The 17,965-nt window shown below is 46.8% G+C and overlaps 1 protein-coding gene across 2 annotated transcripts in view; it reads right to left on the bottom strand.

Annotated features, from left to right (window-relative positions):
- PRDM11 (PR/SET domain 11) overlaps positions 1-17,965 on the bottom strand; it is a 136,109-nt gene that overhangs the window by 48,495 nt on the left and 69,649 nt on the right. For both annotated transcript variants that reach the window (XM_030200823.1, XM_030200824.1), the window contains exon 6: positions 11,671-11,738. In XM_030200823.1, coding sequence (XP_030056683.1) covers positions 11,671-11,738 — 68 coding nt within the window. The remainder of the gene's footprint in view (positions 1-11,670; positions 11,739-17,965) is intronic.

Here is a 17,965-nt window from a genome sequence, read left to right as displayed (position 1 = left end):
CGTCTGAAGTTTGCCAGTGAACACCTGGATGATGCCGAGAGTGATTGGGAGAAGGTGCTGTGGTCAGATGAGACAAAAATTGAGCTCTTTGGCATGAACTCAACTCGCCGTGTTTGGAGGAAGAGAAATGCTGTCTATGACCCAAAGAACACCGTCCCCACTGTCAAGCATGGAGGTGGAAATGTTATGTTTTGGGGGTGTTTCTCTGCTAAGGGCACAGGACTACTTCACCGCATCAATGGGAGAATGGATGGGGCCATGTACCGTACAATTCTGAGTGACAACCTCCTTCCCTCCGCCAGGGCCTTAAAAATGGGTCATGGCTGGGTCTTCCAGCACGACAATGACCCAAAACATACAGCCAAGGCAACAAAGGAGTGGCTCAGGAAGAAGCACATTAGGGTCATGGAGTGGCCTAGCCAGTCACCAGACCTTAATCCCATTGAAAACTTATGGAGGGAGCTGAAGCTGCGAGTTGCCAAGCGACAGCCCAGAACTCTTAATGATTTAGAGATGATCTGCAAAGAGGAGTGGACCAAAATTCCTCCTGACATGTGTGCAAACCTCATCATCAACTACAGAAGACGTCTGACCGCTGTGCTTGCCAACAAGGGTTTTGCCACCAAGTATTAGGTCTTGTTTGCCAGAGGGATTAAATACTTATTTCCCTCTGCAGAATGCAAATAAATTCATATACTTTCCACAATGTGATTTTCCGGATTTAATTTGTGATGTGCTATCTCTCACTGTTACCAATAACCTACCCTTCAATTATGGGCTGCTCATGTCTTTGTCAGTGGGCAAACTTACAAAATCAGCAAGGGATCAAATACTTATTTCCACCACTGTACATGGCTTGGAGAAGCATGCCGTGCTGGCATGCCCAAAGCCACATCTGGACGGCTTCCTGACACAGGGGGCGAGATCCGGTGCCCCACTGCTTGTTGATGTAGTACATGGCAACCTGATTGTCTGTCCAAATTTGAATGATTTGATAGGACAGCCGATCTCTGAAAGCCTTTAGAGCGTTCCAGACCGCTTGTAACTCCAGGAGGTTGATTTGAAAACCTCTTTCCTGGAGGGACCAAACTCCCTGTGTGTGAAGCCCATCGACATGGGCTCCCCACCCAAGAAGGGATGCATCCGTTGTCAGCACTTTTTGTGGCTGAGGAATTTGGAAAGGACGTCCCAAGACCAAATTGGATCGAATCGTCCACCATTGTAGGGAATTGTGAAAAGTGGTGGACAGCTGGATTGCATCCTCTAGATCCCCTGTGGCTTGATACCACTGAGAAGCTAGGGTCCACTGAGCTGATCTCATGTGAAGACGAGCCATGGGAGTCACATGAACTTTGGAAGCCATATGGCCGAGAAATCTCAACATCTGCCGAGCTGTGATCTGCTGAGACGCTCTTGCCATAGAGACAAGAGACAGAAGATTGTCTGCCCTCGCCTCTGGGAGATAGGCATGAGCCATCAGTGAGTCCAGCAGAGCTCCTATGAATTCTAGTTTCTGAACTGGAAAGAGATGGGACTTTGGATAATTTATGACAAACCCAAGTAGCTCCAGGAGTTGAATAGTCATCTGCATAGACTGTAGAGCTCCTGCCTCCGAGGTGTTCTTCACCAGCCAATCGTTGAGGTAAGGAAACACGTGCACTCCCAGTCTGCGTAGCGATGCTGCAACCACCGCCAGGCATTTTGTAAATACCCTGGGCGCAGAGGCGAGCCCAAAGGGCAGCACAGAATACTGGAAGTGTCGAGTGCCCATACGAAATCGAACATACTTCTTGTGAGCTGGAAGTATCAGGATGTGTGTATAAGCATCCTTTAAGTCCAGAGAGCATAGCCAATCGTTTTTCTGAATCATGGGAAGAAGGGTGCCCAGGGAAACCATCCTGAACTTTTCTCGGACTAGATATTTGTTCAGAGCCCTTAGGTCTAGGATGGATCGCATCCCCCCCCCCCCCCCCCCCCGTTTTCTTTTGCACAAGGAAGTACCTGGAATAGAATCCCATCCCTTCTTGCCCTGGTGGAACAGGCCCGACCGCATTGGCGCTGAGAAGGGCGGATAGTTTCTCTGCAAGTACCTGCCTGTGCTGGAAGCTGAAAGACTGAGCTCCCGGTGGGCAATTTGTTGAGGTAGACGCTGAAGGCGTCCGGTGGGAGAGTTTATCCCCCCGCAAGGAAGATCCGCAAGCCGCTGCTGGGTTCAATTGTCCAGGTCACAGGCACGCAGCCATGAGAGTCTGCGCATCACTATACCTTGAGAAGCAGATCTGGATGCAACATCAAAAGTATCGTAAATACCCCTGGACAGGAATTTGCAACACGCCTTCAGCTGCCTGACCACCTCCTGAAAAGGCCTGGTGAGCTCCACAAGGAGCTTATCTACCAAGTCCGTCAGTTGCTTCACATTGTTCCGCATGTGAATGCTCGTGTAGAGCTGGTAAGACTGAATTTTGGACATGAGCATAGAGGACTGATAGGCCTTTCTCCCATAAGAATCCAGAGCTCTAGATTCTCATCCCGGGGGTGCCGAGGCGAAATCTCTAGAACTCTTGGCTCTATTGAGAGCGGAATCCACAACCATAGAATCGTGAGGTAACTGCGTCCTCATCAACTCAGGTTCTCCGTTAACCCGATATTGGGACTCAGCTTTCTTGGGGATGGTGGGATTAGATAGTGGTTTCATCCAGTTCCTTAGCAATGTCTCCTTAAGGACATTATGCAGAGGGACAGTGGATGACTCCTTAGGTGGCGAAGGATAGTCAAGGACATCGAGCATCTCAGTCCCTGGGCTCATCCACAGACACCGCAGGGAAGGGAATGCCCACAGACATTTCCCGGACAAATGAATAGAAAGAAAGACTCTCCGGGGGAGAAAGCTTTCTTTCTGGGGAAGGAATAGGATCAGAGGGAAGACCACAAGACTCCTCAGAAGAGAAATATCTGGGATCCTCCTCCCACGAGGAGCGACTTGTAGCAGCAGCTTCAGAGAGCATTTTCCATCTCACAGATAGGCTGCAGAGAATACCTTCTCCTGCTTTAGACTTAGTCCCGCCCACCCTACCCCTCTACCCACCCACCCCTAGAGTGACATGTCTTATATAACCTCCCTATCAACCCACTCATTACTTTTACCTCACCCATTTCTATTCTTCTATCACCTTCTCCCACTACTCCAACCAGAGTTACACCTAAACACACTGACCACCCTTCAACATCTTCAGTCCTTCTGTGACTGTTCTCTTGTGCTTGACTCCTTAAATATTTTAAATTTAAATGCTTTACTTTTTGTCTATTAGATTGTAAGCTCTTTGAGCAGGGGCTGTCTTTCTTCTGTGTTTGTACAGCGCTGCGTACACTTTGTAGTGCTCTAGAAATGTCAAATAGTAGTAGTAGTAGTAGTATCGGACAAGAGTTCCCTGACTGCAGTCCGAAACCGGGCCTGTCTCGACGCCGAGGAACCACGTCCTCAATGACAATGTCGAGAAGTTGACTCCTGTGCTGGCGGCGATGAAGCTCCCTCCAGCGATGTTGACGGGGAGTCGACCTGGGTGGCAGCCGACACCGATGCCGCAAGCGGTACCGGCATCGGAGACCGCACCACAGGCACAGAGCTAGCCACCCTTTCCATCAACGGTACCGAGGGCACAAGCACCCCCGGTACCGGGACAGACTGACGCAGCAGGCTGTCTAGGAGACCTGGGAGAATGGCTCGGAGGCGCTCGTCCAGAGTCTCTACCGGAAAAGGCTGTGGGGCCGGTGCAGGAGCCGAAGGCAGAATCTGCAAGGGATGAGGAGGCGGTACCGGGCTGTCCGAAGACCGACGCACCGACACCTCTTGAATGGAGGGCGAGCGGTCCTCCCGGCGTCGACGCTTCTCGGGTGCCGAATCCTTCGATGCCCCGCAGCTCCCAGTACCGTGTCTGGAAGGAGACCGATGGCGATGCTTTTTAGCCTTCGCTCGAGGCACGGCATCGGCATTCCTCAGTACCGACGAGGAGGACGTGGAATCCACACGCCTTCTCAGGGTCGGGTCCGAAAGAGGTCGGTCCCGGTGGGCCTGCACAGCAGGAGTCTTCGAGGCACATGGAGACCCACTCGATGGCTCACTGCTCCCGGCATGTGGTGGCCTCCGGACAGCCATTACCTGCGCTCCAGATGTCGATGCCATCTCCGGTGCCGACATCGATGCTGCCAACCTCGATACCGCTGTCGACGCCGAAGAACTGGGCAAAGCTCCAAACAGACGGTCCCGCTTTGTAAGGCTAAGACACAACTTACACACGTCTGGGCGATGATCGGGCCCAAGGCACTGGATACACCACAAGTGGGGATCGGTACCTGAGATTGCCCGGTTGCATCGACCGCACTTCTTGAAGCCGCTGGAAATCCTCGATGTCATGGACGGAAAAATAGCGGCGGTGGCGAAGTCAAATTTCTCGATGGTGCCAAACAAAACGGGCACAAAAAAGGAGAAACGCGTACGTGCTGCCTAAGAGGACCGTGATGGGAATGAAAAGAAACTTAGAAGGGAAAAACTAAGAAAATAAGGATATTCTTTTTTTTTTTTTAAAAGAAACCGCTCACAGAGCACGCAAAAGAAAAAAGCGGAAGAAGACCGCGGAAAAAGACCACGTAACGAAGGTTCTTTTCAGGGGCACGCGTAGAAAGACCGCAAGCAGTCTCTCTTCTACCGCGGAAAGAAAAGAACTAAAGCGGGACTCTCGCGCGACGGGTGGGAAGATGGCCGCACCTGCGCGCGCTCGAAGGCTCTAGCAAGCTTTGTTGCTAGGAAGATTTCCGTTTAGGGGGGCTGCCGTGGACATCACCCATCAGTGAGAACAAGCAGCCTGCTTGTCCTTGGAGAATCGGAGTGAATAAACCTGCTGTTGAAGAACAGGGAGTATATATCTGGCAAAAGTCAGAAAACGGAGGACTGAGATATTTTTGGTGCACAAAAGGGTTTGATATACCTAGAAGTGGCTTTTTATGGCATGTAGTTTATCTCCAGATGGACAATACATACTGGGGGGGGGGGGGGGGGTCTGGTTTGTTTGGTGAGTTGTTTTTTTAAAAATTTTATTACTATTTTTTATCTTATTTTCCTGTTTCAGTGCAAGTTAAGGCTACTTACCATGTACTAAAACAGAAAACAAAATGACAATGGGCATTTTTATTTTAAATTTGTTTCGTGTTGAAAACGATGCAAAACACCAGATAATGAAACAACTTTCACTGCTGTATCTGTATCATTTTCAAAATGAATGCATATCTCAGTATGCACATGCAAAAAGTTGAGAAGTGGCTACCTAGAATTCTTTTGATGAACTACTGTCTCCCAGAAACGGACAAGTACACTGGAGGTTTGGCCACGGCTTACTACAGTGCTACAGAAACATGTAAGCATTTGTAACATGTATTGAAAACTCACTTTCAGAACACTGCATGCATGTCCATGCTCCCCCTCCAAACACAAATTACAGCTCAAAATTGTCATCACACTCATTCTGAGTCCACAGCATCAACAATAACATACCAGCCTTGAACCTCTGAGGGTGCTACCTGCACCCTCACTGCATGTCTTTATAAGACAGAGGGCAAGAACTAAAATGGATCATGTTGGGCTCTAGGGTACTGGGAGTGAAGTGACAGAGCACTTCCTAGAAGGGCATTAAGTTCGTCACAATATCCCTTAGATCTGCAGGAGGTGAACAAGATCTTCACCACATTTCCTAGTTTTGAATTAACCAGTTTAGAATTTCATAATAGACTAGGCTAATAGAAATGAGCTACTACAAATTCCATGAGATAGGATGGAGTGCTAAAGGCAGGCCAGGAAGAGAAGGTGATTTCTGCTGTTAAGGTAAGGAGGGGATGTTTCTGAGAACATCTAAAACTGAGTCCTAAAGCTTTTGCTGTCCCCTGGAAGAAGAAATCATCTGAAGGGTTGCAGAAAGTGACATCTGATGCTGTCTACAGTTTATTCCTATTCCACCACTGTGGGTACTGTGAATAATAACTGGTTTCCTAACAGTCAATCAAAACATGACTGTGAAGGAGTCTACAGAAAGTTGCAACTTCCCCTTAAGAATATTCCCTCACTGTGTCAGAGCCACCTTCAAACCCATAGTCCCAACCAAGGGGGAAGTGACACAGGAAAGGTGAAGACAGGAGGGCACAGCTAGGTTAAAGAGGCCCAGTGGGAAGCAGTGGAGCCTAACTGCATTTGCTTCCACTACCTACATGTGAACTACAACTGCTACAGTCAGGTAGGCCAAGTTCAGCTTGAAGCCTTGCACCTTTATTTTTGTTACATTTGTACCCCGCGCTTTCCCACTCATAGCAGGTTCAATGCGGCTTACATATTATATAAAGGTACTTATTTGTACCTGGGGCAATGGAGGGTTAAGTGACTTGCCTAGAGTCACAAGGAGCTGCCTGTGCCTGCAGTGGGAATCGAACCCAGTTCCCCAGGACCAAAGTCCACCACTCGAACCACTAGGCCACTCCTCCCTAGACATTTGACCCAAGTATCTGCTAGACATTATATTGATAGCACTGGGGAACTGCTGGACTGGGAGTCAGCAAGGTATGCTGTGGCCCTGCACGAGGCTACCCATGAACACTGCTATGGTTTACAGACTAGTTTTCTGTTTGACTTTTCCCCCACCTGTGAACGGAATAGGACCCCTACCCGATACTTATAATAAATTGTGTTTTTCTTTGCCCACACTCATTGTGTGGCTCCAGGCCCACCCATGCTCATGTTACCATAATAAGAAAGAGTGTAAGTTTGCTTCAGGCACAGTGAGACCTTCTTAGGCCTTATATGAAAGCACCATTTGCTCTACATTTTATATTTTAAAACCTAGTTTCTATCTCAAAGCTCCAATGTGTGAGCCCTAGCTTGCATTTTAAACCACATGCAGAACTCATGGACAGAGCCCACAATTCATAGCTTTCAGCTCCACAGATCAGCAACATATACAATTAATTATTTCTAATGACTGGAAACAGTTACTGGACTGCCCTGGTGTTTTTTGTACCTGTACGACCAGGTTGCTTGAATAAGATTAGGTTTCTAGCATCTCCTATCCTTCAAAAACTAAGAGGTTTAAATGAACATGAAAAGAGAAGAGGACATTTCCCCACTCAGGATTAGGAAACAGTTTCATCTACTTTACTCCAAGTGGAACAAAGTTGTTGACTAATAATGGATCAATCAGCATGAAGAAAATATCAGACACCTCATACCACACACAAACAGCACTTTTATTGGCCACTGAGACAAACAGTGCAGGCTAAAGAGTGTTTAAGGAAGTATACTCACAGCTTGTTGAGGGGCTTTCAACCATGTCAAGGTTTGCTCTTCGGAAGCCATGCATTTGTCGCGAATGAAGTGTAGACTCAATAGCCCTTTCGTGAGCCGTCAGGACGATTGTTGGAGGGTGCCCTCCTCCTGGGCTGGATAAAGACCTCTGCATGAAGGCCAGTTTGTCTTTGGTTCTCCTCTTCATGTCATCCCATCTGTGCTTAATGTCTTTCACAGACCTGTGCACCTGGCTGATGGAGGTGATTTTCCTTGCTATTCCTTCCCAGATCTTGTCCCTGTCAGCATGGGATAGCCTCATTGTCTCCCTCCCAAACAGCATGGCTTCGTTCCGGGTCACCTCAGTGACCAGAATGTCCAGCTCTTCCTTGGAAAACTTGGGCTTCCTTTTTCTCTCGGTCACAGCTGCCATGTTCCTTGGGTTGAATGCCACAAAGTACAATTGGGTAAATGGCACTCGGCGTGGCTCACTCAATAAACTACATGGCAAATGCCAGAAGTGGTCATGGGTTACCTGGGTGGTATGGCTCTTATAAACCCAGGGTTTTGGGATGGTTTTCCATGGGTCATTTTTTCTTGGCCAAACCTGATTAGTAGGTTGCCCAACAATTTAAATTGCCCTGACTCTACTTCTGTAGGTGGTCCTGGTTTTTTTACCCTTTTTTGCCTGTCACATACCGCTCTGAGAGGAGTCATTACATCCTCCAGTGCTTTGGTAGGGGTAGACCTGCTTCTAAATACCACCACATGTTTTATCGTAATGATTTGCGGGACATCTCACTAAGAAAATCTTTGCAGAATAATGGCAAGTTTTGGTAGAATACACAAATGTGATGTACCAGTCTTTCCCAGATCAGAAATGCAAACATTTTATAATTCACGTTCATCTAAAAAAAACTTTATTCAATGTTAATTAGCTTACTGACTGGATAGGAATTCCATCCTTAAACTGTTTAGCTTTTGGAATGGGCTGTACCAGCCAAACCCAGAAAGGTAGAGGGAGCCTCCATTCCTTCACTTAGGGAAAGGGAATGGCAGAAGTACTGCAGTTTTATTCTGGTTACTCTAAGCACCTTTTGCCAAGCAATGCTCAAGCAACAGACATGACTACTAAACCATTCAGCTTTGCTTGCTAAGAACCTCTTTATCAAAACAAAGGATAAAAAGGAATAATTTAACCTTCAATAGGCAGGTCACAGAAATATAAAGTTCTCGTTTTGCTGTTAAAAAGAAAAACAAAAATTTCATGCTCAATAAAAGAAATTTGTAACACTAATTACTAAACAATAAAATATCAAATCCCTGGTATGTACAGAAAAGATTCCTTAAATAATGCACTGTGTCTGTATTTCTGGTAGGCATCCAGAAAGGGGGCTCTATTTACCACTAGGCAATTCTCTGTAGGCATCCAGAAAAGGGGCTCTATCTACTGCTAGGCAATTCTGTATACATCCAGAAAGGGGGCTCTATCTACCGCCAAGCTATTCTGTATACATCCAGAAAGGGGGCTCAATCTGTTAAGCTATTCTATGGGTATCCAGAAAGGGGGCTCTATCTACTGCTAGGCAATTCTGTATGTATCCAAAAGGGGGTTCTATCTACTGCTAAGGTATTCTGTACATATCCAAAAGAGGACACAAACAGAGCAGATCAATCAGTAGTATGGTTCAAAACTTTATTATAAAATAATCGCCCGACACAGACTGTGTTTCGCCCACAAGGGCTGCATCAGGGGCTTGAAATCGATTCAAGCTAAAACAAAGGCAGTAGGGCAAAAAACCAGCAGTTTGATTTCCTCCAAAACAAGGTTTATAAATGCGCTCCAAGGAGGGACATCATATAGTCACGCTCATTAAGTGCTGGAAAAACTGAACAAAGGAGTCGGTGTCCTTTATACTAACGCACGTGTCAAAGGTCAAAAGGATGCTCTATCTACTGCCAAGCTATTCTGTACATACCCAAAAGGGGCCTCTATCTACTGCTAAGCAATTCTGTAAACATCCAGAAAGGGGGCTCTATCTCCTACTTAGCTATTCTATAGGTATCCAGAAAGGGAGCTCTATCTACTGCCAAGCTATTCTGTATATATTCAAAAAAGGGTCTCTATCTACTGTTAAGCTATTCTGTAGGCATCCAGAAAGGGGGCTCTATCTACTGCTAGGCAATTCTGGTGGTGAGCATTAGCTAATTTATGTTCCATCATAATGGACTAACGTAGGCCAGCAAATTCACATTCTTCCCCCTGATGCTTATAGAATTGACTATTATCAGCAGAGCTTCCTCTGGATTCCTTGTGAGAATACCAGGACCCCCAGACAGACTGAACAGCCTCAAAGATGGTAATTTTATGACATGGCACCTAGGCAAGTGTAACTGTGTGTGTGTGTACACTTTGGTAAGAATAGGCCTAGGGGTGCACAGTTTATAAAAAAAGATGCAAAGCTGCCAATCCTGTAAAAGCAAACACCAATGCGTGTATCATGTAAAGGGATGTGCTGTATTTTTGTGTGCCTAGTTTTTATATGTGCATACCACTGAGTAGTTTTATAAGCGCTTATTTGAGAGCGTAAAATCCCACTGAGTAGTTTTATAAGCGCTTATTTGAGAGCGTAAAATCCCGTTTCACGCACTCAGGCCCCTTGTAATACCAGCCTCTTACTATTTACCTTTCTGTACAAAAGATATGAATCTCCTCCTGATCTCTCTCACTCCTTAGATTTTTTTTTAATCTGACAAAGTTTCAAGCTTAAGATACCTCTGTTCTTAGGATAATGCTGGTGCATCTCGAATCACACTGGTATAAGTTAATCTTTCCAATCACTAAATAAAGATCATGACTGTATTTTATACTAATAAGGAAAGACATGCCTATTTACAGAGAAAACCAAGCCTATGAAGCTGAAATTTAAAGAAAGCTGAATGTCTGACCTAGGAGTCTCAGGTAAAACAAATTTTCAGGTTCATTTAGGAACTTAAGTTGAGGATGAAAATTACATTTAGAAACCTAGAAGTGAAATCAGCTCTAGGTGACTAACTTACTTCCCCTCACCTGCCCCACCCACTTCTAAGCACTTAAATTTAGGAACACAGCCTCTGTCATATTTCAAAGGGGCCGAGCCCTTTGAAAATTGATCCCATGAATGCAACTACATGTACATATGTAGGCAGGAATGTATGCAAACATCGTCCCCTGTTTTTTTTGTTTTTTTTTTACAGGTATACTTCTAACTAGGATTACCAGGAATTTATTCAGTAATTCCAAAAAAAGCATTTGAGCCTAAAATTTGAAAACAGAAGATGTAACAACCCTGAAATGTATGCACAAGGTTTCTACTCCCCCTTGTGCAGCAAAGAGTTCAGAAAGCCAACTCATTAAGAAGCCCCCATTCTCACAACAGCTCAGTTCATTTTCCAGAGGTTCTCTGGAAGTAGGACAGAAGGGTACAGTACAGGGACAACATGAGAAAATGTCAGAAATGATCCCTGTGCTTTCAAAACAAAGTCTCTCAAACTACAAGTGTACCCACTGACTCCTCACTACAACCACCTCACTAGCTTTATATTCCCCACAGCCAGCTCCCAAATCCATGGGCATCTAAAGTACTCCATGACTTTCCCCCAAATTTTCCATCCATCCATGGAGTCTATCCAAACCTTAATTTGCCCTTACATTCTTTGTATATGCCCACAAATCCCCCTCTCTTACGGTGGCAACTCTGCAGAGGAAGGCTCCTCCAGAAAGGAGCACCTTCTAACACAAGTTAGTCAGAGCTTACAGCAGACATTCCCAACCCAGTCCTCGGGGTACACTTAATCCCATTGGGTTTTCAGGATATCCACAATGAATATGAATGAAATAGATTTTCATGCACTGCCTCAATTGCATGCAATTGCAGCTCATGAATATTCATTGTGGATATCCTGAAAACCCGCTGGGACTAGATGTGCCCTGAGGCTGGCTTACAGCATTCCTTGAAAGTCCTGCTTTCTGGAGCTGTCCTTTTAGGAAAGATGAGCCAAGTTTAGCAGTATGGCAACCAGAGGTGGACTGACCAGGCTGTCAATAGGACAGTGCCCAAGAGCCTACAGCAGTAGGGGACCTACTCTCACCTAAGCAGTAATAGACAGTAATGTTAGATGGGTGCTGGGGACCCATGACCCTTATTGCCCGGGGCCTGGATCACTGACAGTCCGCTCCTGCTGGCAACAGTAAAGGAGCAGCATATATCAGCAGAGCCTTAGATGGCAAGCACTGTGCATAAACATCTGAAAGATTCTTCTTCTGAAGCCAGAAAGGACATGAAAGCATCAGGATGCCAGACTGGACTTACCTCATCCAGTTAGCTTTGGTCTCATCAGTTCCATCAATGGATTTGTATCTGTTGTTCTTATCGACAATCTGTAAAGGGGACAGAATGGTTTTAAGTACTTATTTAGAGCTGCCCTTATGACTGTTCCATCAGCTAGAGCCACACCCAGCCCTGGAGCCTCCTCTGTCAACTACAGCCCACTGTATTATAATGCCATAGTACTAAATGTTTCTATTTAATCAATTTTAAAGATTTGTAAACTAAAACCAATGCTTTAGTCTTACAGAATCAATATGATATCTGAGTTTAACTTTGTCAACCAATTATGCTATGCTTTTCATTCACCAGTATTCAAGTCCATGCTATATTATTTGTAAGGCTGCACATCGATTAAAATTTTTAATTGTGCGATTAATCGCATAAAGCGTCCTCCTCACATTTCTTCCTGTACAGTGCAAAATATAGATGTAAATTCTCAAAAATGACATATTTCAGTTACTAAACTGAAAATAAAATCATTATTTTACATCTGTTGCCTGATATTTTAATTTTTCTAATGGCTTCCAGTCCATTCACTATTTCTTTTCTCTCCTCTTTTCTTCTTCACTTCATGCCCTATATACATCTTTCATGTTCATCTTTCTTCCAGTTTTCTGCCTCCTCAAATCTAGTTTCCATCTCTTCCCTTTCCCTCCATCTGTGGACAGCATCTTCCTCCTTTCTTGCTTCCCTTCTCCTCCATCCACAAGCAAGCATCTTCTCCCTTCCATCCATGAGCCAGTATTTCCTCTCTCTCTTCCCTTCCCCACCATCCATGGCCATTTCCCCTCTTTCTTCCCTTCTCCTCCCTCCATTCATGTCCAGCATCTCCCTTCTATTCTTCTTCTTTCATCCCCTATTTTCATCCAGCATCCCCTCTTTCTGTCTCTCTCTTCCCCCATCCTACATTGCCCCTCTCTCATCACTGCACCTCTCTTTCTTCCCTTTTCCCAGACCTCAATACACTTCTCCTTTCTTCTTCCCTGAGCTTGTCCAGGAGTCACAGCCTCATTCCCCATAGACTAGCCTGTTGACTGGCTTTCCTCCAATGATGCCTTCCCCTGCTGAAGAATTGTGACTCCCAGGCAGCACTGCCTGTCTCTACCCCCTTGTACCCTTCCACTACCATCCACCATTGCCCATCTCTACCCCTCCCCCATCTCCATTCCAGCATTGCTGATCTCTCTCCCTTTCCTTTCCTCTCCTCACCTGAACTGCTGCTTCTCAGGTCTGCATGATAGCCAGTGGTGTAGCAAGGGAAGCTGGCGCCCAGCATTCCACCCCCCCCCCCCCAGCATTGAGGGGGGAGGTCTGAACTGCACTCTCCTCCCCCTTCCTCTTAAATGCTTCTGTTCTTCACTGGCAGTGAACAGAGTCTCCTACCCGCTGCTATTAACAGCTTGAGCTTTCCCTCTGATATAACTTCCTGGTGGAAATTACACCAGAGGGAGGGCTCGGGTCCAGCGTGAGCAGAAGGTAGAAATCCTTGCTCACTGCCGGCAAAGAATAGAAGCATTTAAGAGGTACCGGGGGGGGGGGGGGGGGGGAGGGAACAGTGCAATTAAGAGCCTCTACCGATGCCAGCGGCGGAAGTGACAACAGAAAACAGAATTCAGACGTGTGTGATATTGTCGTATGTGTTCCACTGCAGGCTCTTCTGGTCCCACTCCATCTGATGTAACTTCCTGTAACAGAGAGGTGGAACCATCAGAGCCAGCAGTGGCATGCATGGGCCTGTGCTCTACATGCCTGCCTACTATTTGTTGTTGGTGTTGCCACCTGCATGCAGACTGGTGGAAGTGAAAGTGGAGGAGGAGCCAGGACAAAGTGAGTGCAGGAAGGAGAGAGGAAAGGAAGAGAGACCGACAATGCTGGATGGTTGGAGGGCAGGAGAGCCAGACCAAAAATGATGCAAACCCAGTGAGACAGTGGGCCCAGCAGGAAGTAGAAGGTTGGGGCCGTTAATTTTTCTTTTTTTTTTTTTTTATTAATCTGTTTTATTCACGATAACAGTAACTGACAGTATAACAAAAACTCTATATGACATTAGTCCAACATTATTTCCAACAACATTGCAATAATTGTAGTCACTTATGCATGCTATCGTTTCATTTTTCCCCCCCTTTCCCCCCCCCCCCCCTCCTCCTTTCTCACCAGGCAACTTCTCTTTAACATTGGTGTTCACCCATTCAATATCCGGCTTCTAGCCAATGGAGTTAATGTGTCCAAGAATGGCAACCAACGTTGTAAAAACTGTTCTCCCCTGAGAGAGGCCAAGTCCGGAGAGTCTTTCCGCTCCATCATACTCAGTGAGATGAGGTATGCTCGCCAGCTCTGTATCGAGGGTGATTCATCCTGCAACCACAGTTTGAGTATAGTCTTTTTCCCCATCATCACAGCACGCCTCTGAAAGTCTCTTAGCCCCGCTCTTCTCAATCCCTTTGTATTAAATACATCGAATAAGAGGCCCGGATGTCTAATCCATTGTATTGCCCATATGGTCGAGACCTGCCGACAGATCCTAGACCAAAATGCCAGTACCGGTGGACACTGCCAGAACATGTGGCCCAGGTGTGCGTTATGCCTTCTGCATTTTGGACAATCATCTTGTGGCCTTAAAGTGGCCTGGAACGCTCTATGCGGGGATACATATAATCTCATAAGAAATTTATATTGTGTTTCCCATATGTCTGCGCTGCCGAATTGTTTATAGCACATCCGCAGACAAGTCTGCAGATCCGCTTCCCCGACCCGGCAGTCGGGTTCTGTAGACCATTCTTTTGCTAATTTCTGATATTGTGCTATAGGCATGGCTTGTTTGATCTGGGCATGGTGATATTTTAATGGAACTATTTGTTGTGCCTTTAAGTCGAGGGTCTCAGCTAATTGTTTTTTTATTTTGGCTTCTAGTAGGGATCTAGGTAGGGACCTCACATAATGTTGTAGCTGACTATAAGCCATGAAGTCTCTTGACTCCAACCCCTGGCGCTCCTGTAACTCTTCTCTGGGCTGCAATGTGCCGTCCCTCTTTAAGACCTGATACAAGAAGTATATACCTACTTCCCTCCACTTAACAAATGTTAACGAGGTGTTTCCCACTGGGAAGTCCAAGTTACCACCCAGAGGCAGGAGTGATGAGATTTTTGCATCATGCCCGAATAATTTGCCTAGCCATCTCCATGCCTTCCGTAATGGATCAAATAAAAATTTAATATGCTTTGGGGTTTTCACCTTTCCTGGTCCCGCATGCAGCCAATAACTAAAATGTATGTCGCCTAACATCAGGCATTCAGCTATCGGGTACGTAAAATATGTGGTCCCTCTAAACCAATCTGCTATGTGGCGCAGACAGCCTGCTATTGAAAACCATTTTACACTGAGTGCCCCAAGGCCTCCCTTATCTCTTGGCAAATAGGTTTGCTGCTGCGATACTCGAGCTCTTTTCCCAGACCATAGAAAATTTTTAAGTATCCTATGGAGGTCAATTTCGTCTCTGCGTGTTAAATTCAGAGACAACACCTGTGTAATATACGTCCATCTTGGCACTATTAGCATGTTGTATATGGCCACTCTCCCCCACAGCGATAGGGTCAACTTCTGCCACATCGCTAAGGTGGTCTGGGTAGACTCCCATAGCGGTTCTAGGTTGATTTTGTGTGTCCGATCTAACTGTACTGGCAGGTAAATCCCAAGATATTTTATCTTGTCCTGGCCCCACTGTAGTGGGAACTGACCTACCCATTCACTCTTCATCTTAGAGTGGCTCGGAAGTGCAATTGATTTTTGTTTATTTAAGGTAAATCCTGAATGAAATCCAAATTCCTCTACCGCTTCCAGCAACTGTGCTAATGAGTTTTGTGGTTCTGTCAGTGTTAGGAGTATATCGTCTGCAAATGCTAATATTTTTGTTGGCAGTCCTGGTATTTGCACTCCCCGAATCTCCTTATTGTTCTTCACCGTTCTCAAAAAGGGTTCTATGTATAGCAAAAAGAGCAAGGGGGACAATGGGCAGCCCTGTCTCGTCCCTTTATTTACTGAAAAGGCCCGGGATTTCATGTTATTCACCACTATGCAAGCTGTTGGCTTTGTGTATAGAGTTGCCACTGCTCTAAGATACCAGCCCTCCATTCCCACCTTCTTCAGCACCCCAAACAGATAGCCCCAGCGTACTTTATCAAACGCTTTCTCCGCGTCTAGGCCGACTAACAATAGGGGCTCCTCTGCGGCTTGGCTGTGTGCCATGGCCAATAGGGCTCGACGGACATTAAGTCCCGGATGTCGTCCCTTCACGAACCCCACCTGATGGTCGCCCACCAGCTGGGGCATGTGCTTTGCCAATCTGTCCGCTAATAGTCTCGCTAATATTTTCAAATCGACATTCAGTAAGGAGATTGGCCTGTATGCCTCGGGTGTCTCTGGTGATTTGCCTGGTTTTAGAATTAATGTGATGTGTGCCTCATTCGCTCGTTCAGGTAATTCCTGCCTTTCTATTGCTTCTGTGAAATACTCCATTAATGGGCCTAGCACTCTTAGTCCCATCATTTTATAGTATTCCGCGGAGAAACCGTCTGCCCCAGAGCTGGAGCCACCAGGTAGATTCTTAATCACTTTCTGTATCTCCTGTGCACTCAAAGGGGCGTTGAGTTGGTCTCTCCATTCCTGCGATAATTGCGGGAGCCCTGAATCCTCTAAGTAGTGGGGCCGTTAATTTTTTAACATGTTAAATGTGCAGTCCTATTTATTTCATACTAGTAAAAAAGGCCCATTTCTGACACAAATGAAACGGGCGCTAGCAAGGTTTTCCTCGGAGTGTGTATGTTTGGGAGAGTCTATGTGAGAGTGACTGTTTGAGAGTCAGAGTGAAAGTGTGAGTCCAATCCATGCTCCTCTGTCACCTGGCCCCTCCATTCATCCCTATCCAGCAATTCCCCTCTCTGCCTGAGGCCTGCCCTGCAATCCATATCCATCCATGCCCATCTGTCCCCTCCATTCATCCCTATCCAGCAATTCCCCTCTCCCTGAGTCCTGCCCTTCCAATCCATGCCCATCCATGCTCCTCTGTCACCTGGCCCCTCCATTTTTCCCTATCCAGCATTTCCCCTCTCTGCCTGAGGCCTGCCCTGCAATCCATATCCATCCATGCCCATCTGTCCCCTCCATTCATCCCTATACAGCAATTCCCCTCTCCCTGAGTCCTGCCCTTCCAATCCATGCCCATCCATGCTCATCTGTCACCTGGCCCCTCCATTTTTCCCTATCCAGCATTTCCCCTCTCTGCCTGAGGCCTGCCCTGCAATCCATATCCATCCATGCCCATCTGTCCCCTCCATTCATCCCTATCCAGCAATTCCCCTCTCCCTGAGTCCTGCCCTTCCAATCCATGCCCATCCATGCTCATCTGTCACCTGGCCCCTCCATTTTCCCTATCCAGCAATTGCCCTCTCTCCCTGAGGCCTGCCCTCCCAATCCATGGCCATCCATGCTCCTCTGTCCCCTGCTGCCTCCATTCATCCTTTTCCAGCAAGTCCCCTCTCTCCCTTCCATGACCCCCCCCCTCGCATCCATGCTCCTCTCTCTCCCATGTGCCAGCCTGGGCCGGCCTCTTTCCCCCCCCCCCCCCCCCCCCCGCTCGCATCCATGCTGTGGTTGGCCACCCTCTTCTCTCCCCACAACATGCGTTTTTTTTTCTTCCACCCCCTCCCGCGAACCTGTCGATCCCCCCCCCCCCCCCCCCCGCCGGAACGCCGAAAACTGCCGCCGCCGTTGTTGTACTACCTTCCCTTCCCGTAGGTTGTTGAATCATCTTAGAAAGTTTAACTCCGTGCGTGTTTCCCTACTCCTCCCCTTGCCTTGCAATCAGCTGTTTTGACGTCAGTGACGTCAGTGCGTGTCTGCCTCACAAGACCACCTCCAGCCAAGGAGCCACGGTCCCAAGCACAGAACGTTGGAGGTGAGAATTATTATATAGGAAGTGTGGAATGGATTATCCTGTTATTCTGTTTTTGCTTCGGACTATTTTTTTCTGATTTACAGGGCCGTGCCGATGCGGTAAGCGGGGTAAGCATGGCAGGGGGGCACCTGCCTTCGAGGGGCGCCGCTGCCCTGCAGTCCCTGCCTTCTGCTCACTTGCAAAATCTTTCACCTGAAGTTGCGACCCCGGAAGTGAAAGCAACACAGCAGAATTCACTGAGGTAGGTAGGCTCTTCAAGTTATTTGAGAGAATGCAACCAGATTGCTAAATATGCTTTGGTTTGGGGATAACTCCTCACTCAGGGTG

The sequence above is a fragment of the Microcaecilia unicolor genome, chromosome 4 (genome assembly GCF_901765095.1).
Source record: "Microcaecilia unicolor chromosome 4, aMicUni1.1, whole genome shotgun sequence".
Lineage (NCBI taxonomy): Eukaryota > Metazoa > Chordata > Amphibia > Gymnophiona > Siphonopidae > Microcaecilia > Microcaecilia unicolor.
This window is presented reverse-complemented; position numbering and strand designations above follow the sequence as displayed.